The sequence below is a fragment of the Rhea pennata genome, chromosome 3 (genome assembly GCF_028389875.1).
Source record: "Rhea pennata isolate bPtePen1 chromosome 3, bPtePen1.pri, whole genome shotgun sequence".
Classification (NCBI taxonomy): Eukaryota; Metazoa; Chordata; class Aves; order Rheiformes; family Rheidae; genus Rhea; species Rhea pennata.
Genome location: NC_084665.1, coordinates 129,545,383 through 129,572,445, shown reverse-complemented (window position 1 = coordinate 129,572,445; position 27,063 = coordinate 129,545,383). Strand labels below are relative to the sequence as shown.

At 56.8% G+C, this 27,063-nt stretch overlaps 1 protein-coding gene across 2 annotated transcripts; it reads left to right on the top strand.

Moving 5' to 3' along the window:
- Window positions 1–15,173: 15,173 nt before the first annotated feature.
- On the top strand, window positions 15,174–26,729 carry KIF3C (kinesin family member 3C). Of its 2 annotated transcripts, none has more exons than XM_062571265.1 (8): window positions 15,174–16,635; window positions 20,386–20,487; window positions 20,904–21,026; window positions 21,972–22,090; window positions 24,476–24,592; window positions 25,005–25,107; window positions 25,582–25,757; window positions 26,592–26,729. In XM_062571265.1, exons 1-8 carry the CDS (start codon window positions 15,223–15,225, stop codon window positions 26,683–26,685), a joined length of 2,247 nt encoding a protein of 748 aa, XP_062427249.1. In that variant the 5' UTR covers window positions 15,174–15,222; the 3' UTR covers window positions 26,686–26,729. The 2 variants fall into 2 exon arrangements, with proteins under 2 accessions (XP_062427249.1, XP_062427248.1); XM_062571264.1 differs by having other exon boundaries at window positions 24,999–25,107.
- The last annotated feature ends 334 nt before the right edge of the window (window positions 26,730–27,063 follow it).

Genomic DNA, 27,063 nt, shown 5'->3' with positions numbered 1-27,063 from the left:
GGCCTTGCCCATCCCTTCAGGGGCAGCAGTGGCCCCAGTAGTCCCTTCAGGCTTGTCAGTGGCCTCACCCATCTCTTCAGGGGTAACAATGGCCCTTCAGCCCCTTGGGGACAGCGATGGCCCCACCAGCCCCTTCCAGGACATGCCGCAGCACCCGGTGGGGTCCCTAGGACCTGATGCCCACAAGCCCCCAGCGCTAGGGCCTGCAAAGCCCCCTCAGGTGGAGACTGGAGCCCCAAGGACGCGCCATACATGGCTGAGTCCTCATCACCACCAAGGGAAGGAGCCGGGGCTGGTGATAGCGGTCCCTCAGCAGCCACCCTCCCCATGAGAGCTGGCCAGAGCCCACAGTGGCGCTGGGGATGGGCACCCCGGTTTAGGAGGCCAAGGGCTTTGAGCACAAACGGTCTCTCTCTGCCAGCAGTCACTCCCAGGCAGGCTTTTAGCAGCTCCTATAAATAGCTGGAGCCAGGCACTGTAACAAAGGGAAGTTTCATTCAGACTCATTCAAGCACTGCCAGAAATCAGGAACAAATAGAAGGCAAACCAGTGGGATGGAGGCACTTGGTGCATCGACCTGCACAGAGAGCCCAGGTGCCTCAAGCACATGAAGGTCTTTGGCTGTGGATACACTGAATCAAACCACCAGCCAGGACAGTGGCAGAAGGGCAAACAGCTTGTGGTAGCCACCTGGGTGCTCAGGATATTCACCAGCAGCTCTCAGCCTCACCAAACTGGAAAAGTGAGCTCTACCATCAGAGCCAAGATGCAGAACAACTGAAGCCACTCCTCATGCCCGGTCACCTAGGGCTGCTAGAAACCTATTCACTTCAAACTGGGGAAGAGTAGCTCTTTCTCAAGAAGCTTTGAACTCTCACAGTTATCTCCAGGAGTCAGCGCTTTTAAGTAAAGACATAGAAGATAGAGCAGCAGTTTACAGCTCTGCAGAAAGGTTTAATTTTAGCATTTTGGTAGATCAGTTTAAGAGCGCCATACAAAATGCTTCCTGCATACAATTGAACAGATTAGGAGAAGAAAGCCAGTATCCATGGAGAACTCCACAGGAGACACAGGTATATAGCAGGGAATCCACAGGCAGATGTCTCACAGTTAGTCCTCAAAGGCTGATTAGTACCAGCTTGTAGCTAGATATTTGCACCAACATTTGTAATAATCATTTACCCTAAAGAGCTGGTAATTAAGTTTAAATAAGTTTATCTTTTAAGATACTAGAGAGGAAGTAGTATGAAGTTATGCATATCCCACTGCAGACGAAATGGAGTATTCTCTGTCTGACATTTAACACCAGTCCTGACACGAAATGTTATCCACTAAGGGAGTTGGTCCTGCAGGAGACAGCCTGCCAAGGAAAAGGACATCCTGGCTTTGTGGTTACTCAGTAGATCTTGGTCAGGAGACCGTCACTGCAAGGCTGATAGATTTGGAGATGTCCTGCAAGAGGCAGGACAATTCTCAGAAGCTCTCTCGGGCTCCCAACCATGTCCTCCTGAGGAGCTTCTTTTCCAAAGTCAAGAGGGCACTGATCTGAAATGGGAAGGGATAATCACCCAAGTAAGGAAGAACACAGTGGAAAGGGAGAGCTGGCACAACCTGGCAGCTTCTTTCCAGCTGTAGGAGCCCACTTGGCAGGAACTGCTGAACACTGCATCGCAGATGCATGCACTTCAGATTTTGCTGTGGGGAGGGAAAAAGTGAATCATGAGCAAGTTGTGCAATGATATTTAAGTTTGGGGAGGTTTGCCTGAGGAAAGCTGCAATATGCTAGGTTTGTTGGTTAGTCAGCTGCTCTCATACAGCAGGGCCTAGCCTTTGGTGTGTGCAAGTGAGGAAAAGGTCTTTGTCGTCCAGGAGGCAGCACCAACACCATTCCTTAGCAAAGAACTTTTTTTTTTCCTAACTGCTACCTCAGCTAAGACGGGGACAGTGTCTCCACTGCTCTACCACAAGCAAAGGGGTCTGGCTCACATGGTTTCTTGTCCCTGTTCCTCACCTTGAGGTATGAGCTGTTGTGGAGTCCTTCAGAACAGCCCCCAAGTAACGGAGAGTAGCAGCCCCCTGTTACCCCCCTGCAGCAACCCAACCCCCAAGTCACCTTCAGCTGCCAACATTTCAGGAGTTTCTGTAACAAAAACACTTCCATAAGGACAAGAGCCCTTCTGGAGCTGACTAATAGCCCCAGATATTCAGCATATTCTCTGAGGAGGAACAGAAAGGGAGTGGAAATTACGCCATGTAACATTCTGCTCTTACCAGAGGTCACTGCCGCATGATCTGTGCTTTGGAGCAGCCCGGGTGCCACAGCAGCCGCTGCTCAGGAGCACTGAACTCCAGCATGCAGAATACCAATAACCTCCTGGTCAAAGACAAATGCAGCATTCAGCTGTCTATTTTTTTGTCTTTTTCTCCCCCCTAAGGCAGGGACCTCAGGAAAAAAAAAAGAAGAATTAGCAGATTATACGTGAGAGCCGGTCACATTTTCTGAGATACCTTTGGAGGACCAAAAATAAGAAATAAGCTACAAAGTCAGAAAGAAGAATTCCTGAGAAAGCAAAGTATGAAAAGGATGCAAAATCCAGGAGAGCACAAGTGTAGTTCCCCACACTGCTTTTGTCTTTCACAAATACTTCTGTATGTTGTGTTATGTCTCACCAGCCCTCACAGGCTTTCTACTGCCTTCAACTGATCTCCGCAGCAGCCTTAGACAGTTAGACATCAGCAGTTTCCTAAAAAGATATTTTGCTAGTAGCAGGATAAAGCAGTGTTTCGGGTGGTTCTTACCACAGCTGCTGGTGCGGTGTGGTTTTTACCAGCCGGCTGTCCCTTGGATCGTACTTCCTTGCCTCTTACTCCATCTGTCTCTCCAACCCAGCTGCACTGGAAGGTCAGTGCATAAGAGGAACAAGAAGCACAGCTGCATTACTCTGAAATAGTGACCGTCTCCCTTCAGTTTTTCCAGTCACCATGGAATCAGGAGCAGAAGCACTTTATCAGCACTTAAAGACAGCAGGAAGGATGCAAAGGTCACGCCGAATGCAGCTAGCGTTCGACAAAGAGGGTCTCAGTGGCAGGCACATATTTGTGCAGAGTCACTTCTGGCAAGGAAGCGCCCAGGGCTGAGGGCTCGGCAGGGCTCTTCCCGGCAGCAGGCAGCGTGCGAGGATGTCCCTAGGGCGTTTTCTGCACTCTGCCTGCTCCTGCTCTGCCCAGCACCACAAGGGCACACCTCAGGCACACGTGCACAAGGATGCTTCCCTCAGATTTAAGACCTTAGACCCTTCGTCTTCACATGTTCCTCAGCCTCCCTAAGTGGTTGCAGGCAGCCCACTCCCTTTACAATATTTAAATGCTCTATCTGCACGCAGAAATTTCTGCCCCCTAGTCGTAGCAACACTCGCTTATGGTAATGTTAGGTCATGATCCCGCGCTGCCTGCGAGCCAAGGAAAAAGCTCAGCATTGTTACCATTAGTGCTTTGCAGAGCCAGTCACTGCCTTGTTGTCTAAGGTTTTCATCAGAGCGAAACAGCGATTAGAATAAGGGGCTGAGAAACAGCGGTTCCCGGCCTGCTGCTGAATCGTGCCATGATCTCAGGCAAGTCACAGCACAGCTTCCCTCCCTGTTCCTCGAAATGCTGCCTGCTTACCTTACACTGAGACAGTGCCACACTTAATTCATTATTCTTTGCAGAACAGTTTGAGATCTCTGAATGAAAAGCTCTGTAGAAGCACATTAACAATTAATTAGCAGTTAGCTAAAAGGGAAGATTAGATTTTAGTCATAAAATCACAGCATCATAGATGGTTAAGGTTGGAAGGGACCTCTGGAGATCATCTAGTCCAACAACCCCTGCTCAAGCAGGGTCACCTACAGCATGTTAGACAGCATCATGTCCAGGTGGGTTTTGAATATCTCCAGAGGAGACTCCACAACCTCTCTGGGCAACCTCTTCCCGGGCTCTGTCACCCTCACAGGAAAGAAGTTTTTCCTCATATTCAGGTGGAACTTCCTGTGATTCAGTTTGTGCCTGTTGCCTCTTGTCTTATTGCTGGCACCACTGGAAAGAGTCTGGCCTGATCCTCTTGACACCCTCCCTTCAGGTACTTACACACATTGATGTATAAGTACCTGAAGTCTTCTCTTCTCCAGGCTAAACAGGCCGAGCTCTCACAGACGTTCCTCACAGGGCAGATGCTCCAGCCCTCTGATCATCTTCATAGCCCTACACTGGACTCTCTCCAGTAGCTCCATGTCTCTCTTGGACTGGGGAGCCCAGAACTGGACACAGTACTTGAGATGAGGCCTCCCCAGGGATGAGCAAAGGGGCAGGATCACCTCCCTCAACTTGCTGGCAACACTCTTCCCAATGCACCCCAGCAGACCATTGGCCTTCTTGGCCACAAGGGCACCTTGCTGGCTCATGGTCACCTTGTCATCCACCAGCACTCCCAGGTCCTTCTCTGCAGAACTGCTCTCTAGCAGGACACCCCCCAGCTTGTCCTGGTGCATGGGATTATTCCTCCATAGGTGCAGGACCCTGCACTAGCCCTTGTTGAACCTCAGGAGGTTCCCCTCTGCCCAACTCCAGCCTCTCCCGGTCTCTCTGAGTGTCAGCACAGCCCTCAGCTGTATCAGCCACTGCGCCCAGTTTGGGATCATCAGCAAACTTGCAGAGGAGGCACTCTGTCCCCTCATCCAGGTCACTGATAAATAAGCTGAACTGGACTGAACCTAGTACTGACCCCTGGGGGACAAGTCACTGGAGCTATGTAGAAAAAGGCCCACACCACACACACTGAAGATTTATTTTGCTCAAAATTAGAGGGAACTCAGGGGAAGGTTGGGAATTTCTCAGTGTGTTTATTTGCTGATGTAATACCAGAGCTCTGCCTCTTTAAATTGCATCTTGCCAGCAGATTATTAAATCCTTTAATCTCTGAGCAATGATGCTGATCTAGTTGCCTTACAGATATTGCTCACACATCTGTTGTGAAGGCCCATACCACACAGAACCAAAATAAAAGCCTAGATCTTCACAAATGGTTTCCAACAGTCCCTTTACCCTCTCTTTCAGTTCCCCTGGGTGAGAGCAGAGATGGGAAGAGGGACTGTGAGACTCACCCCAGGGCACTTGCTTCTCTGCAGGCCTTGCACTAGCCCCACCAGCAGTGCTCCAGCTGGGCTGCTAGAGCGTTAGCAGCAGGAAGAGAAGTGGGTCAGGGCAGCCAAAGCAATCACTGGGGTTCAGGGAGGAGCCCTGAGGCTGCAGGGTCTCTTGCAGGTGGATCAGTGGCTGTGCCATATGGAGGGATGAAGTTGTCCTAGGTCACACAGTGAGTCAGGGCAGAGATGGGATACAGCTTGGGGTCACGGTTGCTGTGTGCATGGAAGGGACATGAGCAGCACGGGGAGAATCGGCTCCCACCCTGCAGCAGACAAAGCTGGCCAAGGCCGCAGCTCTTTTCAGCTCTTTTTGCATGACTGCTGAACCACAAAGTGGTACAAGTTACCACCAAGACATTAATCCCCCATATTCTCACTGCTGCCTCACCGGGGAGGATTCATATCATGCCAAGCTCTTGCAGCATTTCAGAGAGTCTTCTCCTGTAAGGGCAGCTCCAAGAGCCTACAGAAAAAGGAGCACTTTGCAGTATCTTTTGTCCATCAGGAGATACATCTCATCATTCATCTTACTGTTTTAAGCATCTGAGAGTAATTCTGAAAATGGACAGTTTCCTTTTAATTATACGACTGCGGACTGGAAGACGTTGGAGTTCTGTGCTCCAAGTTGGCTCTGTTACTGAAGCTGCCATCTAATTATAGAAGAGTCAGCTGCCAGCAAACTGATCCATCCTCAATCCAAGCTTGGTTTAAGCTGCACTTGCCCCTCTAACTCCCTCCCTCTTGATATGGGGCAAATCTGCTGCCTATGCAATTCTCAGTTGCCTTCTTAGGGTATGCTGGAGGAGTTGTTCTTCCACTGCCTTCCCATGCAGTTCCTGAGCACAGTGCAGGCTGGTTGGTCTCTGTCACTCTACAAATGCTAAGATTGCAGTCAGAAATGTCATCCAATAGAGCCAAAAAGTGCCTCTAATCTCTCCGTCCAAGGAGGTGGACTGGCAGTGCATCAAGAGCCCACAGCCATGACTTGTTGGCACCAGGAAAGCCTGCAGCTGCCCAGCTCACTGAGGGAGAGGCCCAGGATGTTGCCCGGGGCAGCGATCCATCATGGGGTCAACAGGGAGAAGCCGCAAGTTCTCTGGGAGTAGAATCAAATACCTGCTCACTGCAGACTCGGCTGAGTGTAGCCAGGACATTTTGCAGTCCCAGTACTGGGCAGGGTCACCCCTTCTGCTCCTGGGAGCTCCTGGGAGCTCCTGGGAGCCTCAGGTATCTGAGTGGTACCATTTGGACTCATGCCAGCAGCCTTGCTCTTCTGCTGATTCCCATTGCAAGCAGCAAGGAAACAAAGCAAGTGTGCAGAAACTGGAGACTATTTTCCTAGGTATCTTGCAGAGACCATATGGTAGGGCACAGTCTATGCAGTTCATGGAGGAGCAGAAAGGGGTCTGACATCCAGCTGGGAGATACTCAAGGGAGAGAGGGCATCAGAATGGGGTGGTGTTTGCTCTCTGAGGCTAGGATGAGCAGCAAAACCAAAGGGAACTGAACTAAATAAAGAGGAGAGGAGAGGAGAGGAGAGGAGAGGAGAGGAGAGGAGAGGAGAGGAGAGGAGAGGAGAGGAGAGGAGAGGAGAGGAGAGGAGAGGAGAGGAGAGGAGAGGAGAGGAGAGGAGAGGAGAGGAGAGGGGAAGGGAGGGGAGGGGAGAGGAGGGGAGAGGAGAGGAGAGGAGAGGAGGGGAGAAGAGAGGGGAAGGGAGGGGAGGGGAGAGGAGAGGAGGGGAGAGGAGAGGAGAGGACAGGGGAGGGGAGGGGAAAAGAGAGGAGAGGAGAGGAGAGGAAAAAAGAAAAGAAGAAAAAGAAAAAAGAAAAAAGAAAAGAAAAAAGAAAAGAAAAAAGAAAAGAAAAACAAGCTAAAGCTCATTCAGGCAAGGAGCATCTAAACAAGAGCAGGAGTAGTTAAATACCCTGAGCCTACAAGCCACTGACCCCAAATCGCACGTGCCCACACCGGACAAGCCACAGACATGCACCACGTACTGTGGAGGGCGGAGGGAAGGCCAGCAGCCAGGGGCGGTATGGAATGGGCCCCCCCGACCAGCAGCAGGACTCGGCACAGAGGATGCTGTTTAAGGCCCAACAGCATTTCTCCAAACACAATGCAGGCAAAAGGATTTTCACAGCCTGGGAACGTTCCCACTGCAATGTTTGTTTAAGCAAAGCGAAGGCGTTCCAGCGTGTGGGAACCAGAACGTGAACTGTGCAAAACGGCATGGACCCAGATGCTCATTGCGACTGTGAATGTGACAGGGAAGCTGGGGAGGTAGTTTGAAGAATAACATGGGACTGAGGGACTGTGGGGAAGGTGAGAAGTTCTAGCTTGTGACAACAAGAAGGAGCAGAGAGGAGGAGAGGTGCACGCTGAGTATTAGCCCCATTGCCTGCTCCCAAGGGTGGGCAGCTGGACTGTCTCCCTGCCCACGTGGCTGGCGGGGAGCTCTTCCTCCACTGCGTGGAGCATAACAGCGGCCGAATCCTGGGCACCATCTCCCCTCGGTGCACTTCCCTGGCAGAGACCCGGGGGCTGGAGGGAGGGGGCGGAGACCGTGGGGTCCCGCAAGAGGCGAAGCATCATGTTCCCTGCGGCCGCGGGGCTGGGCTGTGCCCAGGGGATCGCCGTGCACAGTCCCCGGCATCACTGCGCTCGGGCGCCCAGGAAGGGGAGTGAGTGGAGATTTGGTTCAGTCGCTTGGAGCCACGTTACCTCCCAGGCTGTCAGCAGCCCCAGAGCCGGGAGGGCACAGATGGGCGACCAGGTGGGACAGCATGGGAGGGCATGGCAGGGCTTGGGGGGCTCAGGACCTGGCAGGATCGGGGCCCTGCTCGCCTTCTTCCTTTTCGTGTGTTGTCACCACAAGATCCAGATCTGTAGGCACGCTTACATGCATGTGCACTCACATTTGTATTCATACTCACACTCATTTGAAACCATGCACATGCACACTCACTCATGAATTTGCACTCAAATGCACATGCTTGCACTCATGCACAGTCACTTGCACTTGCACTCACATATGCCGTTGTCCTCACACTCATTTGCATGTGTGCACATGTGCAGTCACCCACTTGCACTCACACTCCTGCATGCACAAACGTGCACTCCTGCTCCTTCGCCCGCACTCGCTGGCTCCGCAGCAGCACTGCAGGCAGCTGCCCTGCTGCTGCTCACAGCGGTGCCCCCACCCCGGCCTGGGGCCACCGTGCACAGGGACTGAGTCCTGGCTCGGGGCGTGCATCCCCTCCCCAAGGGGACGTGCTGTCCCCGTGCTCCAGCACGCAGCAGAGAGCCGAGGGCCCCGGCCCTGCAGAGAATGAGGTCACGCAGCGTGTGGCATGGCACCAGGCTGGGACGCCGGGGAGGCGGCGAGATCGGGTGTCCCTGCTGCTCAATTATTGAGCATCCTTTTTGTTTTCCTCATTTCTGGCTGCTTTCCCTTCCTCTGCCCTCCTTCTCCCCGTACCCCTGCACAGGAAAAACCCTGAGCCTGAAGGACGGACTGGCTCTAGGGGAGCAAGACGAGGGGCAGAGCCATAGTGGGGAGCAAGGGGCTGGCCCTTGATCCAGGGGCTGTGGCACAGATGCCTGTCCAAGGAGGACCACAGCGAGGCCCTGGCCTGCCTCCCTGCAGGGCAGAGCATCCCTCGCTCCTCACTGGAGCACCTGGATGCCTGCACCCACGCCGGGCCAAGCACACTCAGATGGGAACTGCCCTGCCTGGGAGGGTCCCCATGGCCAGGTTTGTTTTTCTGATTTGCTTGCCAGAAAACGGACACACACCCAGAAAACCTGCCTCTGGCTGGAGGTGGTGGAGACGTTTCCTCTGTGTGAGCCCGCAGGGGCTCACCGCCCCCCGCACCGGCTGTGTGGTGGAGGCACATCAGCCTGTGGGCCCCTGCGCACCGTGCCAGCTGGGTTCAGAGAGCTCCACTTCCCTCCTCAAAATGCTGTACGATACCAAGTCAAAAGCCTCCAGGAGGCAAAAGGATTTACTCCATTGCTGCTGCCTTTATCAGAACAACCTCTAGCCCTGTTAAAGGTGGCGTTGGCGTGATTTCCCCGGGGCTCCTTGCCATAAGCCTGCCTGGCTTGGCAGGGCTTCCCTTACTCTCCTCCTCATTAATTCTTTAATGACTCCAGCCCGTCACTTTGCCAAGTCTGGGAAGAGGCTGATCAGCCTACGTGGGCCAGGTCCTCCCAACATTCAGCAGCCCCAGCCTTCCTCCAGCATGAGGAGACACCTCTCCCCGGGGGACTTTTTAAAACAGGACAGAGGGTGCTGGGCACCACTGCAGCTCACTAGGGCAGGTGGCTGCAGCACACCAGGCTCCTGCCTGGGGCTTTCCCATTGCACAGCGGTGATGAGCCACAGCACCCGGCTGCCCACGCTCCTCAGAGCACCGTGCCAAGGTTGAGAATTGGCTTCTTCCAGCTAGGGTCCAGCAGGGTCTGGTCTTCCCAGAATTGCGGAGTAGCTGAGGTTGACAGGGACTTCTGGAGATCATCTGGTTCAATCCTGTTGCTCAGAGAGGGTCACCTAGAACACACTGCCTGGGACTGTGTCCAGCTGGGTTTTTATATCTCCAAGGATGGAGACTCTACAATGCTTTTGAGCAACCTATTCTAGTGTTCAACCACCCTCACAGTAAAGAAGTTCTTCCTTATGCTTAGATGAAATTTCCTGTGTTCCAGTTTGTGCCTGCTGCCTCTTGGCCTGTCACTGGGCACCACTGAGGACAGTCTCTGACATGTTGATAAGATATCCTCTCAGTCTTTTCTCTGGGTTGAATGGGCCCAGCTCTCTCAGCCTTTCCTCATAGGAGACATGCTCTTGTCCCTTCATCATCTTAGTAGTTCTCTGCTGGACTCGCTCCAGTAGCTCCATGTCTCACTGGTATTGGGGAGCCCAGCACTGGATTCAGCACTCCATATGTGGCCTCACTAGGGCGGGGTAGAGGGAGAGGATCACTTCCCTCGACCTGCTGGCAATGTTCTTCCAGTCCATCCTTCCTAAAGAGCTTCTGTCCATCCATCGCAGCGCTCCCATCATGTGACTTATCCCACCATGTTTCCACAGTTGCAGTGAGATCGTAGCCCTGCAGCTGCACACAGTCTTATGACTCCTCCTGCTCATTTGCCATGCTGTATGTGCTAGTGCACAGGAACTTCAGAGAGGCACCGCAGTGTGCCGGCTTCCCAGAAGGAGGTAAGAGTTTGCCCCATAATACTGTCCATTCCCTATTTACATGCATTCCTTTGACTCCCGTTCAGCTCTGTTTTGTTGATTATGAAGTCCCTTCTCTTCACATCTTCGCAGACCCTTTGCTTCCTAATCCCATTCACCACCTCCTTACCTGACCAGGGCTTGTTCTCTTTTCCTTCGTAGTGCCAGCTTAAAGCTTGGCCAAAGATACTTTTGCCCAATGTGGTCAGGGTACTCCATCTCTTCCCAACCGCTGTCGATCCTCAGAGGGAGTCCTGTGGTCTCGTGGAAACCAAAACCAGCTGAGCATCCGACTGTTGAGCCACAGGATCTGTTCAGCCGCTCCACAACATCCCAGGTGTAAGTGTCTAGCAAGCAGTAAATTTGCCCAGATGTCCTAAGGGTGGCCACAGTGTCCTGGGTGTGGCTATGATGTCCCAGGGATGGCTATGGTGTCCTGGGATGGCCATGGCACCCCAGGGGTGGCTGTAGCATCCCAGGAATGGCCATGATGTCCCCTGGCTGGCCATAGCGTCGCAGGGGTGACCATGGGACATGGGGACAGAGGAAGGCAATGGGCCCACACTGACAGAAAAGAGGAATCAGCTGAGCAAAGCCAGAGGCCAGCAGGGAATGAAACCCCCTGTCTCAGCTGTGGGCTGTAGTGTTTTTGGGGCCCTTGGGGGACAGGAGTGGCAGACTAGACTCCAGGGGGTGGGAGGCCACCAGGACACACAGGCTTCATCTGCAGAACAGCATTTAACCCCTGTGCAGTGCTCAGACTGCTATGCCAGCCAGTCTGGAGTCACCCCGGGGAAGCCACTCCCCACCTTGGCTGTTGCACAGATGCCGTGGTGTGGTACCCACCAGCCTCATGCCCTGCCAGAGGTGACTCAACAGGCAACAGGGGTTGAAGGAGATCACGAATGAGGAAGGGAGGCAACATCTCTGTTGGGCTGTAAAGGCCCTCAGGAACTTGGGGTCTCCGTGGGAGCAGGTGGGCTGGGGGTAAAACCCCAAGCGCGGTGTTTTCCTCCAGGGCCGAAGCAGGAGCTCTGCTGCCGGCTGGCACGAACCACGCTGTCGCTGCGGGGCCATGCCTGGGCCTGCCCCATCCCTGCCGCAGGGCCGACAGGCCATGTTGCTGCATGCTGCATCCCAGGAGAACGGCCCCCTCACCCGGGAAGGGGATGGCAGGTGATTCCTCCTGACACCACCCCCATCCCCACCGTCCCCCCACTGCCCTGGTGCTGGGAGATGCCTCCCCTTTGCCTGCCGGGGGACTGCGAGGATGGTGCCAGGTCTGGGGCTGTGCTGGGGCCACTGAGGCCATGAGTCAGCACTGGCTCCTGGGACTCTCCCTGCTCCCCACCCCATGACTCAGGTCGCTGCAATCCAGCACCCACAAGAGCTCAGCTGCCCACGTGGGGTACCCTGGACAGCCCCATGGCATCCACACAAGGGGCTTGGAGACAGCATGCTCTGGGGCCACGGCAGAGTGCGGGCAACTCAACAGCACCAACAGGGTGCTTGCAGAATAAACCCATGTTGATGTGGCACGAGGTGGGTTTTGCTCCTCCTGGAAAGTCCACAGCCCCTGCCTTTGGGGAAGAAAACAGGGGGTAAAACCACAGGGATGGGTTAAACCTGGTGAAGGGGGCAGTTCCTGATGGCTTCTATATGAAGAACCGTGCCTGGCTCCCCGGGGACCCAGTGCAAAGCCTACTGGCAGCCAGGGCCTGGGGCACAGCAGACCCCACCAGCCCAGCCACCACCGGACCCAGGTTTCTCCGCACTGGCTGGTTCGGACACCACCTTTGAGGGGGCTGGCCCATGCCAGCTCCATGCTGTCCTGAAGGCTGACGGAGCCGTGCAGCCAGGCGCCCGCTGTTCTCCAGCTCCCACTGCACCGGGGCGGGGCACAGTGCCAGGTGTCCTGGGGACCCTCCAGGACAGCCCTGAGCCACCCTGAGGGTAAGCACAAGCCAGGGCACCCGGAACCAGCCATCGACAGCCTTGGGCACGTCCACGCGCTCTGGTCTGGTGCTGACACCTGCGGGTGAGGGAATGTCCTACATGTCATCTTGTCCCTACACGTAACCCCATCCCTCCATCTCACCCCATCCCTCCATGTCACCCCATTCTTCCATGTCACCCTATCTCTCCATGTCATCTTGTCCCTCCATGTCACCCTGTCCCTACATATCACCCCATCCCTCCAGGTCACTTTGTCCCTGCATGTCACCTTGTCCTTTCCTCTCACCCCATCCTTTCATGTAACCCTGGCCCTCCATGTCACCCCAGAGCTCCAGGTAATCCCATCCTTCCATGTCACCCCATAGGTCTGTGTAATCCCATCCCTCCATATCACCACGGCCCTAGACATGCGGAGGATGTGGAGCAGGGGCACCGCACCTAAGGGCTGCCAGGCAGAGGCCAACCGGGACCGCACCTCCCTGCTGTGGGTCCCACCCTGCTCCTGCCTTGGTGCTGGGGCTGAGCTGGGGTGTGTGGTGCCCTGCTCTCCCCCAGGGACGTGTCTGCCCCATGGGCGGGGGGCAGGTGACCGCCTGGCCCCATGGCTGTGCCCACGGCGCTGGGCAAGGCGCTGGGCACCACCGGCTGCAGCAGGGCCCCATCCGCCCGTGGCCAGCTGTGCGCCAGCTGTGCAGCGGCCCCAGGCTGGCGGTGCGGGCGCCGGCCCGCGGGCTGCGGCGCGGGGCCGGGGGAAGCGGCGCGGGGCCGGGAGCGGCCGCGAGGGCGGCCGAGGCGCAGCTCCGCGAGCCCGTCCCCGAGCGCGGGCAGCGATGCGGCTCGCGCGGCACCGTCCGCCCGAGCGGTGGCTGGGCCGGGCGCCCCGCCAGCGCCGCCGAGCCCTGGCACCGCAGCCCCGTCGTGCCCGTGGGAAGAAGCAGCTTCCCACCCCCGTGGGCCCCTTCCGGGGTGCACAGGCCAGAACGGCTCTTCTGCAGGCTGAGTCACACCGTCGGGGACAGGGGCAGTCCTCCCGCCAAGGCTCCTCCTGGAGTCGGAGCCCTTGGATTGCACCGAGAGAGTAAATACCATAATTAATTAATTAAGGGATAATCTCCGGTGCAGGAACAGGCGGCTGCTGCGACTCGATTAGCTACAAGAATGTTTAATCTCCCACCAAAGCCACTTGCTGCATCTCTGGCAATGGGGATTATTCCTGTCAGGCGGCGAACAGGGCTGCGCGTGAACCTGGAGCTCCTTTCCGCCAGAACGGTGCCGAGCCCCGGGCGCAGGGCGGATACCCACCCCCTCCCCCAAACACCCCGTCCCTCTCCAGCTGGCCGAGGGGGCACCAGCCTTCCGGGCCCCCAAGGTCCGTGAGCACCTTGCAGGGAAGATCCCTGCATAGGGCAGGCGGTGCCAGAGCCTCCCTGCGCCGGAGAAACGCCCCGTCGGGAGCACGGCCAGCCTCTGCGTGGCCGCTGCAGGGAGAGGCAGCCCGAACCTGCTCCTGCCCCTTGGGGCCGGGGGTGGTGGAAATGCCCCCGGAGCAGCAGTGAGGCCTAAGAGCTGCTCCCCAGCACCCCGCTGCTGGAGCTGGGCATCTCCCGCAGCCCGAGTCCTGCATCCCGTATCCCACGTCCTGTACCCTGCACCATGCATCCTGCACTCCACATCCCATATCCTGATCCTGCTTCCCATTACCCTGTATCCCATATCCCACACTTTGCATCCCTCCTGCTGCGTTATGCATCCTGCATCCCATATCCCGTATTCTGCATTCTGTGTCCTGTGCCTGGCATTGTGCATCCTGCAACACGCATCTCATGTCCTGAGCTTGCATTCCATATCCCACGTCTTACACCCTGCATCCCCTGTGCCAATCCTGATCCTGCATCCTGCATCCCATATTCTATATCCTACATCCTGCATCCCCATCCTGATTCTGCATTCCACACCCCATGTCTCACATCCTGCACCCCCCACCCCGTCCCAGTCCTGCACCCATATCCCACACCCTGCATCTTACATGTCATGTTCCATATCCCGATCCTGCCTCCCACAGCCCATATCCCACATCCCGCTTCTCACATCCTGCATCCTCCATGCTGCATCCCATTCTGCATCCTGCATCCTGCCAGAGCAGCAACAAAGGCAGGACTACAGCTCCCGGCGTGCCTGGCGGACCCGGCCGGCCGGGGCTGGCAGCGCGGCCGAGCCGGGCCGTGTGCGTGTGCGAGTGTGTGCGTGTGCGTGTGCGTGTGTGGATCCGTGTGCGTTGCTTCCCAGCAAATCAGCCGCGGCGCGCCGCCCCCCGCCAGGCAGCATCATTCCCCAGCAGCCCTCCCCTCGCCTCTGTTTTCCTCCCTCATTCTCGCGCACAGGCAGGGCGCAGCGGCTGCGCCGCGATGAATGAGTGTCCGGAGGGGCAGCAGAGGCGTCCCCAGCCTGCCGCCCGCACCCGCCGGCCCGCGCGCCCCCCGGCCCCCGGCTGCTAGCGGGAGCGGCGGCGAGGCTGGCGGCCCGGCGCGTCGCCTGCGCGCGCCTCCGTCGGCCCCCGGCTCCGTTCTCAGCGGCCGCGGCACAGCCCGGGCCCCCACGCCCAGCTCGCGGCGATGATCCGCCGTGGGGAGGCCGCCCGCCGCCGCGGGATGCTGCCGGGGCAGCGCGCCTGATCGCATCCATTGTGCGGCGCGCCGGGAGAGACGCCGGGGCAAACGACTGCAGTGGCCACCGTCGCCAGCGGGAGGAAAACAAAACCCCGGACTGCGATCCATGCCCGCTCCCGGGGAGTGGCCGGGGCAATCGTCTGTCTCCTAACGCGCGGGGCCGCCAGGAAGCTGCAGCATCATGATGGCCAATAAACCCCGGAGCAGCGAGGCGCTGAAGGTGGTGGCCCGCTGCCGCCCCATGAACAGAAAGGAGGAAGCAGCGGGGTACGAGAGGATCTTGGAGATGGATGTGAAACTGGGTCAAGTGACCATCCGCAACCCCAGAGCCTCACCAGGGGAGCTGCCCAAGACGTTCACCTTCGATGCTGTCTACGATGCCAACTCCAAACAGGCTGACCTGTACGACGAAACGGTCCGGCCACTCATAGACTCTGTTCTGCAGGGGTTCAACGGGACCATCTTTGCCTACGGCCAGACAGGCACTGGCAAGACGTACACTATGCAAGGGGCCTGGGCCGAGCCAGAGAAAAGGGGCATCATTCCCATTTCCTTTGAGCACATCTTCACCCACATCTCCCGGTCACAGAACCAGCAGTACCTTGTGAGGGCCTCGTACCTAGAGATCTACCAGGAGGAGATCAGAGACCTCCTTGCAAAGGACCAGAGCAAGAAGCTGGAGCTGAAGGAGAACCCCGAGACAGGGGTTTACATCAAGGACCTCTCCTCCTTTGTGACAAAAAATGTCAAGGAGATCGAGCACGTCATGAACCTGGGGAGCCAGACCCGGTCTGTGGGCAGCACCAACATGAATGAGTACAGCTCCCGCTCCCATGCCATCTTCCTCATCACCATCGAGTGCAGTGAGACAGGGCTGGACGGTGAGGAGCACATCCGGGTGGGCAAGCTCAACCTGGTGGACCTTGCTGGCAGTGAGCGCCAGAGCAAAATGGGCGCCCATGGAGAGCGCCCCAAGGAAGCATCTAAGATCAACCTCTCCCTCTCTGCCCTGGGCAATGTCATCTCAGCTCTAGTTGATGGCAAAAGCACGCACATCCCCTACAGAGACTCCAAGCTGACTCGTCTGCTGCAGGACTCCTTGGGGGGCAATGCCAAGACAATCATGGTGGCCACTTTGGGCCCAGCCTCTCACAGCTATGATGAGAGCCTCTCCACCCTCAGGTTTGCCAACAGGGCCAAGAACATCAAGAACAAGCCCCGGGTGAATGAGGACCCGAAGGACACATTGCTGCGGGAGTTTCAGGAGGAGATTGTCCGCCTGAAAGCCCAGCTGGAGAAACGAGGCATGCTGGGGAAGAAGAGGAGAAGGAGCAGCCGGCGAAAGAAAGCGATGGATGGAGAAAGCGCCATGGAGAACGAAGGGGAGGATGACAATGAGGATGGCCTGGAGAAGAACATGGAGAATTACTTGAAGGAGCAGAAGGAGAGGCTGGAAGAGGAGAAAGCAGCTATTCAGGATGACCACAGCCTGGTGAGCGAGGAGAAGCAGAAGCTGCTGGAGGAGAAGGAGAAGATGATAGAGGATCTACGGAAGGAGCAGGAGGCTACGGAGTTACTGGCCACCAAGTACAAGGTGGGTGTTGCCACACACTGGGTGCTTGTGGCTGATGTGGGGATGGGACCTGCATTGCCTCCAGACCTGAGTGGGGTGCTCGAGTGGGCACTCCAGCAGGGGGGGTTCAAGTGGGGTGCCCGAGCGGAGCGGCGTGTCCCTGCGTCGGGGTGGGCTGGGTTGCTCTCAGATGGGGACCTGCTGGTGCACGGAGGTGCAGGGCGGGAGGAACCATCTGGCAGTGGGCGAGGCCCTCACTGGTGGCATGAGTTTGGCGTGCTCAGCTCTTGCCCCCCTCCCCCCCACCCCGCCTGACAGAGCAGCTTGCAGGGGGTGCTGGAATGATGCTGCAGATTCGCACTCGCTGCAGTGGCCCTGGGAACAAGCGCCGGGCTGGGGCCGGCGCTGGCGCTGGGGCTGGCGCTGGGGCTGCCTGGCCGCTCGTGCGCGGCCCGTCGCTCCGGCCCAGCAGGCAGGGCGCTGCCGGGACGCGCCGGACTCGAGCCTGCTGCGGGGCCGGGCGGGGTCCGCTGCCGCCCCTGTGTCGCGGCGTGGGTCCGGACGCCCGGGTGGGCTAGAGACCCAGTGCAGTTCCCCCGGCGCGGGGTCCTGCCCGGGGCATCAGCCCCTGCCTGGGAATTTGGCCCCGGGCAGTGAGGCGGCGCCGCCCCCCGGGTGGCCTCCTGCGGTGGCTTTAATTCCTGCTTCTCCGGGACGCCAGAGACATGGGAGTGCGTGGGGGGCTGAAAGGGGCTGAAGGCCAGGGTCTCCCGCGGGGTCCCTGCGCAGCCCCCGGCGCAGGGCTGGTGTCCGCGCCGGCGTGGCGCCCCCGCGGCCGTGGAGCCCCGGGGGTCCGCGCCGCGCCGGGCCGTCCTGCCGGTGCCCCGGGGCCGGCTGAGTGCCAGGGACGTGCGGCCGTGCCTGGGGGGGCCCGCTGCCGCCGCCCCACCGAGGCGGCCGTGTCCCGCAGGGGCGATGCTGGTGGGTGGCTCAGGGCACCCGCGCACCGAGACGGGCCCCACGCCGCGCCCCGCCTGGCCGCAGGCGCCCGGCTCTGCGGGCGGCCGCGGGCGCGGCGCCGAGCTGCGGGGGTCTCTGCAGGCCCTGCAGCCGCCCGCAGCAGCCCGGGCACCGGGGCCAGGCTCCCGGCGGAGGCGAGGAGGCCGGCTGCCCGCAGGCGTGTCCCCTGCAGCAGAGCGCGGGCCGTGGCTGGCAGCCGTCCCGCTGCGGCTCCCTGCCCAGCGGGGCCGCGCTGCCGGGTGAGGAGGCAGGGCCGGCGGCACGGACAGCTGCACACGCAGCGCACCCAGAGCCGCTGCCCCGGCCGCAGAGGGGCTGCGGACGGAGAAGGGGCCGTGGGCGGTGATGGAGCCCCGCGTCCTGCGGGGCCTTTCGCTGCGGGCGTCGCGCCCCGGGACCCCCCTCCGTCTCGTGCCCGGCGCTGGGCTGGCGCCGCCATGCACGGCCCCGCTCAGGGCGCACCTTGCCCCATCCCGGCAGAGCATCCCGCTGTGACGGGCGGGCTCTGCGGCACCCTGCTCCACGCAGACGGACGCGCCGCTGGCGTGGAGCGCCGGGGGTCCCGCGCCCCACGCTGTGCCGGCGCCGGGGTTTCACACCCGGGGAGCTGGGCACGGAGCAACTCGGCGCAGTCCCCAGGTGGAGTAACCAGCGACGAAACGACCCACGCTCGAACGGAGCGCAGCCGGGCGGCCGAGTGGGTCCCCGGGCGGTGGTGAGGGCCAGGAGGCGCCGGGGGGCCGGGTCCCGCTCCCGGCACCTGCCTCGTCCGCCAAGGGATGCGGCAGCCCGCGGCGGGCGCAGAAAAGCGCCGCAGCAACAGCTCGGCTGAGGGAGCCGGCTTCTGGCGAGAGGCTTAGAGTTCAGTCCATCCCCCCATCGCAGAAGAAGATTGAGCAGTGTCTTCACCACCGTAAATAAGTGCTTCTGCAGGGAGAAAATGCCAGAGCACTAAAAACCTCTTTAATCTGCTGGACTCGCACGTTAAACTCGGCAAGCCGCAATCAGAAATAAAGCAGCGTTTGGCAGCGCGGGGGCTGGTGGCCAGTGGAGCCCGGGCCTGGAGAGCCGCTGGGCCCCCGCAGGGCACGACTGCCCCATCTGCACCCCAGCAGCATGCACACACCTTGCATGGGGGGCACATGCATCCTGCACACATGTGCTCGCACCCTGCATGTGTATGCAGACCCCCTGCGTGTGTGCAAACAGCCTGCACTAATGTGCAAAGACCCCGCACACGCGCACGCCCCCCCCCCCGCACCTGGCTCATGTATCCTGCACGCACAACCCCTACGCCCTGTGCACGCTGCATGCACGTGCACACACGCGCCCCGCACATGCATGCACACACATCCACTACAGGAAGGACACACAGGAGCCCGGCAGGATGTGGCTGCTTCCCACAGGATACGATTAATCACGCTGCTTGCATCGGCGCCGCTGGTGCAAGCACGAGGGGTGTCTGCAGAGGATCTGTGATGCAGCTGGAGGGAAGGCAGAGAGTGTGTGTGTGCACGTGTGTGTGTGCATGCGTATGTGCACGCATGGGTGTATGAGTGCACAAATGTGTGCATGCATGGGTGTGTAGGAGCATGTGTGTGCATGCATGGGTGTGTGCACAAATGAGTGGTTGCATGTGTGTGCACAAGTGTGCAAACGTGTGCACAAGCACGTACATGCAGGGATGCACGTGTGTACGCTGCCGCAGCGCGCAGGGAAGCCGTTCCTCGCACCCCCGTGCACCGCGGCAGCGGGACAGACTCAGGCCAACGCAGGCATGGAGGGGGACGCGGGGACGCGCCAGATCCTGCCACGGGCCGTCCCAGCGCTCCTGCCGCAGGCCGTAACCCGTGCCTGCGCCGCCGGGGCCTGGCTGCGCGGGGCCGAGCGTGGGGCTGCCGCGGGGCAGGAGATGGGGCGAGGCTGGTGGCGGAGCGGGTGCTCGGGGGCCCCAGGCGATGCCCTGGCTAGGAGAGAGCCGAGGCTGCAGGCGCTGCTGCCCGCACCGCGCGCGGCACCGCGCCCCGAGTCCAGGCCGGGGAACGATCCTGCCTCCCCGCGCCGGAGCGTCGCCCGTGTGCGCCCGGCCGGGCCGCCCTCCTCCTCTATCCACCGTTTCCCTTGCTGCAGGACGGATCTGCTCCCGCCTGCTTGTGCCTCGACGCAGAGCACGAGGCTGATCTCTGCCTCCGCGGCACCGTCCGCCCCGCGCTGAGCCTGCTCTTCCCCCGGCGATCGCATCCCTCCCGTCTGCCGCTCGCGCTCCGGCTCGCTGCCCGGCCGCTTTCCCGCACGGGGGAGCCACGCGAAGGCGCCGCGCCGCGCCGGCCGCCCGAGCGGGAGCCCCCTCGGCGGCGTTTTCCTGAGCTGTGGCCGGGCCAGGTCTCGGGAGCTGCCCGCGCCGAGCACCGCGGTTCATCTAGCGCCCGCAGATGTGGCCTTAGCGTTCCGCGAGCGGCTCACGCAGCATTTGGGTAGCTCTGAAAACGCCTCCAGAGCATCTCCTGTCACCCCAGCGGCGCGTCCCCGCTGCGGGCTGGGGGACAGAGCGGGGCGAGCCCTGGGCTCCCCCCGGCCCCGGCGGCACTCGCTGCAGCGGGGCAGGATCGTGGTGCTGGGGGTGGTGCCCAGCCCTCACGGCAGCACCTGTGGACGGGTTCGAGCTGAGCCCTCCCCACCCCCCTGTCCGGAGCAGACCACGTGCAGGCGAGAGACACGCTCTGACCCCCCCACCCCTCTCTGCCCTCCCAGGCCATGGAGAGCAAACTGCTCATCGGCGGCAGGAACATCATGGACCACACCAACGAGCAGCAGAAGATGCTGGAGCTGAAGCGGCAGGAGATAGCTGAGCAGGTAACAGCCGCGTTCGTGCGGGCGCTGGCCCAGCTTCGGTTCACAGGACCAGAGGCCCGAGCCATCCTTGCTGGTCATGGGCAGATCTCCTGCGGTGCCCATCCCTCCTGAGTGGCTAGCGGAGTGTGCTGCTCCAATGTGTGACTGAAGCGAAGGTGACAAACTAACTCTTAGAGATGCTACCAGCCCCACAGGACCCAGCACACACAGACGTGTCTGTAACCAGGTGGTCCTGGGGCTCTGCCCAGGCACCAGGTGAGATGACAAGCTCACTAGCCCTTAGCATTGGCTCCTGCCTGCCAGAAAGGGGACACCAGCTTGAAAGCAACTGGCTTAGGCACCAAGGCAAGGGTTTCCGAGCAGGATTCGGCTGTTTGTCCCATGCTGAGCTCTGTGCATTTTTCCCCTTGCTGCAGAAACGCCGGGAGAGGGAGATGCAGCAGGAGATGTTGCTGCGGGATGAGGAGACCATGGAGCTGAGGGAGACTTACACATCTCTGCAGCAGGAGGTGGAGATCAAAACAAAAAAGCTGAAGAAGGTGAGAAGCCCCACAGGCCTTAGCAGTGGAGGGATGGACTTTGTCAGGGACAACAACCCAGGGGAATTGCCTCGGCCCATATTGTAAGGAATTAGAGAGGGGTCTGGCCTGCTCCCTGTATGCTGAGCAAAGCACCTGTCAGATTTTGCTGCTGGAAGTCCATGGAGGCATGTGGCTGGTGTAACCTCAGTGTGTGTCACTGGTGACAGTACAGGCTGCTCAGGCCACCGCGACCTACTCCCAGGACCTGCTGGCCCGGACAAAGCTTTGAGTGCTATGACCGCATCCCCCATCAAGCCAGGGACGACCAGCCCCTTTCCACCACCTGGCCTCTGTCCCAAAGGCTCCGCTTCAAACCAGGGCTGCAGCCTTGTCCACTGAGCCACACTGCGGTCAGGCTCCTGGCAAGCAGGTCACATCCCTGTCTGTACAGCTAGATAACACGCAGGAGCAGGCAGAAGCCTGCAGAGCCCGGTCCCCCTCTGTTTCATCCCTACTGCAGGCGCTGGTTCCTGTAGCTTGGGGTCAAAGCACGTGCGCTGTGCAGCGCTTAGTCCTGGCCGGGGCACGCTTGGTCCGTGGCGCTCAGACCCCCATAGGCAATAGCTAGCACCTGGGCTAAGGTGCAAAATTCACTGAGGCTCTTCCATCCAGCGGGCCCCAGGGAGGCAGTGGTTTCCTCTGGGCTTGAGGGTTTACGGGGCAGGTCGGTCTGGAGAGCAGGCTTGAACTCCTCGGCTGAATGGGTACAGCACAGGCTGCCTACAGCTTTTTTTCAGGCAAGCTCTGCTGAAAGCCTCTGTTGGACCTGTCCTTCAGGCCACCAGAGCATCAGGCTTTTGGCAGCCAGCAGGTTTGTCCGAGGCACAGGGCAAACTCGGGCAAAATCCCAGAAGCTGCTCATGGGCACTGGTGCTAACTCAAGTTGTTTTCTCTGTCTCCCAGCTGTATGCCAAGCTGCAGGCTGTGAAGGCAGAGATTCAGGATCAACACGACGAGTACATCAGAGTTCGTCAGGACCTGGAGGAGGCACAAAATGAGCAGACGCGGGAGCTAAAGCTCAAGTGGGTGTTCCTGCTCCTTCCTGGGAATGTGTGCACGATGGCTGCATTGCCACTCTTGGGCAAAGGGAAGCTGGGGTCCATGGCTGCAGGGAGCGATACTCCTAGTGACGGATAACAAAACTCTTCCCGTTCCATCAGTAATGGCAGAAGTTGTTAAACACATTTAAACCTGTCAGGCTAGATTACTTGTAGGCAAGAGTACTAAAATAACATCTGGAAAAGGTTTTGAACTATTAGGGTTCATTTTTTACCAAATTTGGACTGGGAGAAAAAGCCGATGTAGCCCATACATTTTTTAAAAAATCAAATCTGACAGTGCAGCTACCTATTGACACTTTAGTCTGACTGTAGTTTGTGCTAAAAACATAGAAAGCTAATATTGACTTTCTGATAACAAATGGAAAGGATGACAGTGTAATGAATGCATGTGATTTATAGAAAACTTTTGACTTCAAACTACTCTGAAAGACCTTAAAAAAGAGAAAAGCTGCTGTAAAATCAAGATGGGCGATAAACTGGTTAACTGACATTGCAGTTGTAGATGGAAATAGATATTCCCTAACAGGGGGTAGCTGGGGACCTGTCTTGCCCCAAAGCTGTCTTTATTAGTGTAGAAAACTTATACAGTAAAGTCATTGTGGCGAAGAAATGCAGATGACTTACAGCTGGCAGAGCGGTGGGACCAGATCAGTCAGGCTCATTAGAAAAACTGCCCTATAACACAGTGAAATGCAAGACTGGGCATGGAGGGTAGCAGCTGGAGGGTGGCTTGGAGGGCACTGGGGGGAGGGGGGGGCACCAGTCTCACTGGTGAGCCCAAGGGCCCCCGCAGGGACCCTGCTGCACGGGAGCGCCCAGCACAGTGGTGACACCCATTAAAGCTGGGCAGTATTTTCCCGCCAGAAACTTTTCACCAGGAAATGCAGATTTCATTCAACAGTAATGTTTAATGGATTTGTTTTCATTTTAAGCAATTATTTTATTCATTATCTTGAAAAAAATAGAAAAATATAAATATTTTAGCCCTTTCAAGATAAAATATTTCTTACTAGAAACAAAATTTCATTTCAGATTTTGCTACATTTTCCTTTGAACATAATTAAAACTTTTTAAAAATCTGTGAACTTAAATAAGTCTTAATTTGTCTAATTGAAACTGTTTTCTACAGCATCTCAATTTGTCCCCCAAAATGCGAGAAAACTCCCTTTGGGGTAAATTTTATATTATTGTGTTTCTCCTCCCCCTGCCTTTTTTTTTCTTTTCTGGTCTGGCAGCTCTGTAGCAAGTAGACATAATGTGGCACTTGGATGTACAAGAAGAGTAAATATCACTTCTGTATTTCACATGGGTTTTTTGCCGGGACAGCAGGACCTGTTCTGATTTCCATCCTCCAAAGGGATTTTGGAAATTATTTTTTTTAAAAAAAGGCAAAAAGAACAATGTGGGGCTGAGAAGAAATGCTCTCATGAAGGATGACGTTGTTGGCCTGATGCGAGAGCTAGAGTGACTCTTTGGCCTGATTTAGGCAGGTCATTGTAATTTTGACCTTACCAAATATAGTTTACATGACTCAGCGACCTGGGCAAGCAACCAAGGATTAAGGTAGCTTTGCTCTGAAGGGAGGATTGGGATGTATTTACCAGTTGGTATCCAGAGCCGGCATGGACAGGCTAGTGCTTTGCATGTGAATTAGGCAGGGATAAATGGATAAGCAGAGGAACTGTCTGACTTTTAAAAGCTAGCTCAACCAGCTGCTAGTAGAGGCACTTGGGTGCTGGATCCGGGTGCTCTCGGGAAGGACGAGCTGCCACCAGCCAGGTCTCCACACCTGCGTGTGCCCCTGCCAGGTCTAGGGACCGTGCTCTGCCTGCAGGAGGTTTCCCATTAGTTTCCTTGTTTGCAGAGTGCTTTGAGGCTGCAAAGTGCCAGGCAATGTGTGCTAAATATTGCAGTGGCCCAGGGGACTCATTCAGGGGAATGGACTGGTCAGGAAATGCAGTTATTGTCGGAAAGGAAAGCTTTTAGAGCTGATGATGTTTCTTCCGCTCCTCTCTGAATGATAGTCTTCCTCTGTCCTTTCTCTCCCATCTTGCTCCCTGCCTCTCTTGCCTTTCTGCCATTTGGATCTATTGCTTCAACCCTTCATTTTCACCTGTTCCTCTTCTTTTTTTCCCACTCTGCACTCATTTTACCATCTTATGGCTATTTTTCTATTTCCCTGCACATCTCCCTATTTTTCTGAACATCCCTCCCCTTCCTTTCTGCTTCTTTTTTCTCTCTTTCCTTCCTATTTTCTATTATTTGTCATATTAACTCCTTCCTTTCCTGTTCTTTCCTACCCTATTTCTCCTGCCCCTTCTCTCTCCTGGCACGCTACTTGCTCAGGTACTTGATCATCGAGAATTTTATCCCACCGGAAGAGAAGAACAAAATCATGAATCGCCTGTACTTTGACTGTGAAGAAGACCAGTGGAAGTTTCAGCCACTTGTGCCTGCTGGAGGGTATGTCTGTGGTTCAGGAAGAAAAACTCTGCTCCCAGCACTGCTCCCTGCACTGCTCTGCTGGCCTGAGCGCTCAGGGGGAAGCGCTAGAGAATGGGTGCAAGAAGCAAGGTGTGGCCTCCATCTGCAGTAGTGGGACATCTTAGAGATGACCTGGTATCTGGGGATGTGGTGCTGCTGATAGCTGGAATCCAGGAAAACACTGCAATTCTCTGCTGGTATAAATCCACTCCTGCTTCTTCCAAGCCTTAGTCCTGCTAGGAAGGCCAGAAAAGGCTATTCTTCAGCATTCTGAATTCAGAGAGGTGTAGACAAGCTTAGTTCTTCACTGTTTGGACAAGTTTTAAGTTTAAGTAGGTAATTTTATTTTCTAATAAATGTTCCTCTCTTAACAATTTATTTTTAGAAACAGCAACCAAATGAAGAAGAGGCCTACCTCTGCTGTGGGCTACAAGAGACCCATTAGCCAATACGCACGTGTGGCCATGGCTATGGGATCTCATCCTAGGTACCGGGTAAGTGAGAGGATATTCGTGCACATCTGGATGGCAAGAAATCATTTGATCATGGGAGAAGAGTGGATGGATGGATGGAATATAAAAGTTTGTGATAATCTGAAACAGATGAAATTCCTAGCTTTAGAAACCTCAACCTCATTTGACAGGATCAATAGTTGTGCATATTGACTGATACTTGAATTGCTGGTTCACTGACTCAGGCAGCTCTTGCAATTAGTCTGAAAGGACGGAGACATTCAGTCTTTTCTCTACTGGATGCAGTAACATGAAAGACCTGAACAGCCCGAGTAAGCCAGGGAATCTAGGACCCAATTTCAGAGCTTGTCTTGTTGCTACTCTAATCAGAAGCCTCCATCTCCCTAGCATGTAGTTCAGCTTCTCTAAGCAGTGTTGATCTGTCTCAGCTGGTACTGTGTTTTTCTATGCAGTGATTTACCATGTTGGCCTTCTCTTTGCCCTGTCCTGCTGCAGGCTGAGAACATCATGTTCTTGGAGCTGGACCTCTCCCCTCCAGCCGTGTTTGAGTTTGAACGGACCAGGGACCCAGCTGAGCAGGACCCACGAGCTCTCCACCTGGAGAGGCTGATGCACCTGGACAGCATCCTGGAACGGCCAGCAGCCTCCAGGGTGAGGAAGTCCAGGTCCTGGTAAGTGCTTGCCAGAGCGGTGTAATTCCCTGATGCTGTGGACCAGTCCAGGCAATGCTGGGGAGCACACAGGCCGGGGGCATGCAAAGAAGTCACAGCACAGAGGCAGCTGCAAAACCCAAAGATGTGGGCAGTCGTGGGCCCTGGCAGTTGGAATGGAACGCCAGCCCGCCCTCGTGTCCATTCCCCTGGCAACCATCCTTGCCCCCGGCCTTTTCAGCTCGGGGGCCACAGAGCCCATCCACTCAGCAGCTGCGCCCTCTGCCATGCCCTCACCTCCACAGTGACCCGGGACCTGTGAGTCAGACTCTAATTAACTAGTTTTTCATCTGGCACGCTCATTGAAGTCAGGATGTCTCCCCAGAGCTGCCAGATGACAGTGTTTCTGCTAGGACTGTGTTACAGGAAACCATCTCCTGTTTCTATTTTGAGGCAGACTCAAAAGTCCAAGGGGAGCCTGGGCCAGAATTTTCAAATCTGGGAACCTAAACTCTAACACCTAATTTGCATTCATACATTTAAATTACTGCTCAGCAGGATCACCTATTCCCCTAGTTCCTCTTGGGTTTGAAACTACCCTTGAACTGTTAGTGTGTAATTGCATTTAAAGTATGGTTAACATTACTTTTGTAATGGTTGTTAAATGAGTATTAAAAGTAGGACAATGATATAAGAAATACAAAAGCTATTGTGCTGTCCAACACTGGATTTCCCTTGGTGCTGCTTCTATAGCAAATCACTGAGAAAATGGCTGGACTTTTGGCAGAAGGGAAAAATAAGAGACAGAAGAAGGACAAGGAAAACAAGTTTTTTCTTTTTTTCGTCTCCTTCTAGGTGCCAGACTCCACGGTCACTGCCATCTTCAACTACGCATGTTTCCCTCACCTCCAGCTCCCCATGCACCTCCACGATGCCAGTTCAGGAGTGACATCCTGGACCCCTTCGTCCCCGACACCTTCACACAGCAAGGACTACGCTCCGCTGATGACTGCCTCCTAAAGCGAGGGGCCGAGGAAGGGGCTCCAGCTGGCCACATCTCCATCAATCCCAGTTTGTCTTTGTCTTCAGCTACTTTGTGTGCGCGTGTGTTTGTGTGAGACACTCATAAACAGTCTCCAGGGGGACGAGGACTGCTCCCTCCTTCCTCTCACCCCTCCCCCATCTGGATCTGTCACTTTATTTATTTAATGTATTTATTTATGGAGTGGTTGATGATGCAGAGTCAGGAGGCGCATTCAGACTGCAGGACATCCAAGGCTAGCAATGGGCACCATGCAGATGATTTCTCTGGTAGTCGCAGCTCCTA

Excerpts from the sequence above, each read along its gene's own strand:
- KIF3C (XM_062571264.1), top strand. The coding sequence starts at position 15,223 with ATGATGGCCAATAAACCCCGGAGCAGCGAGGCGCTGAAGGTGGTGGCC. Across the intron at positions 16,636-20,385 it reads TACTGGCCACCAAGTACAAG|GCCATGGAGAGCAAACTGCT; the intron begins GTGGGTGTTGCC and ends CTGCCCTCCCAG. Across the intron at positions 24,593-24,998 it reads CCACTTGTGCCTGCTGGAGG|AAACAGCAACCAAATGAAGA; the intron begins GTATGTCTGTGG and ends ATTTATTTTTAG.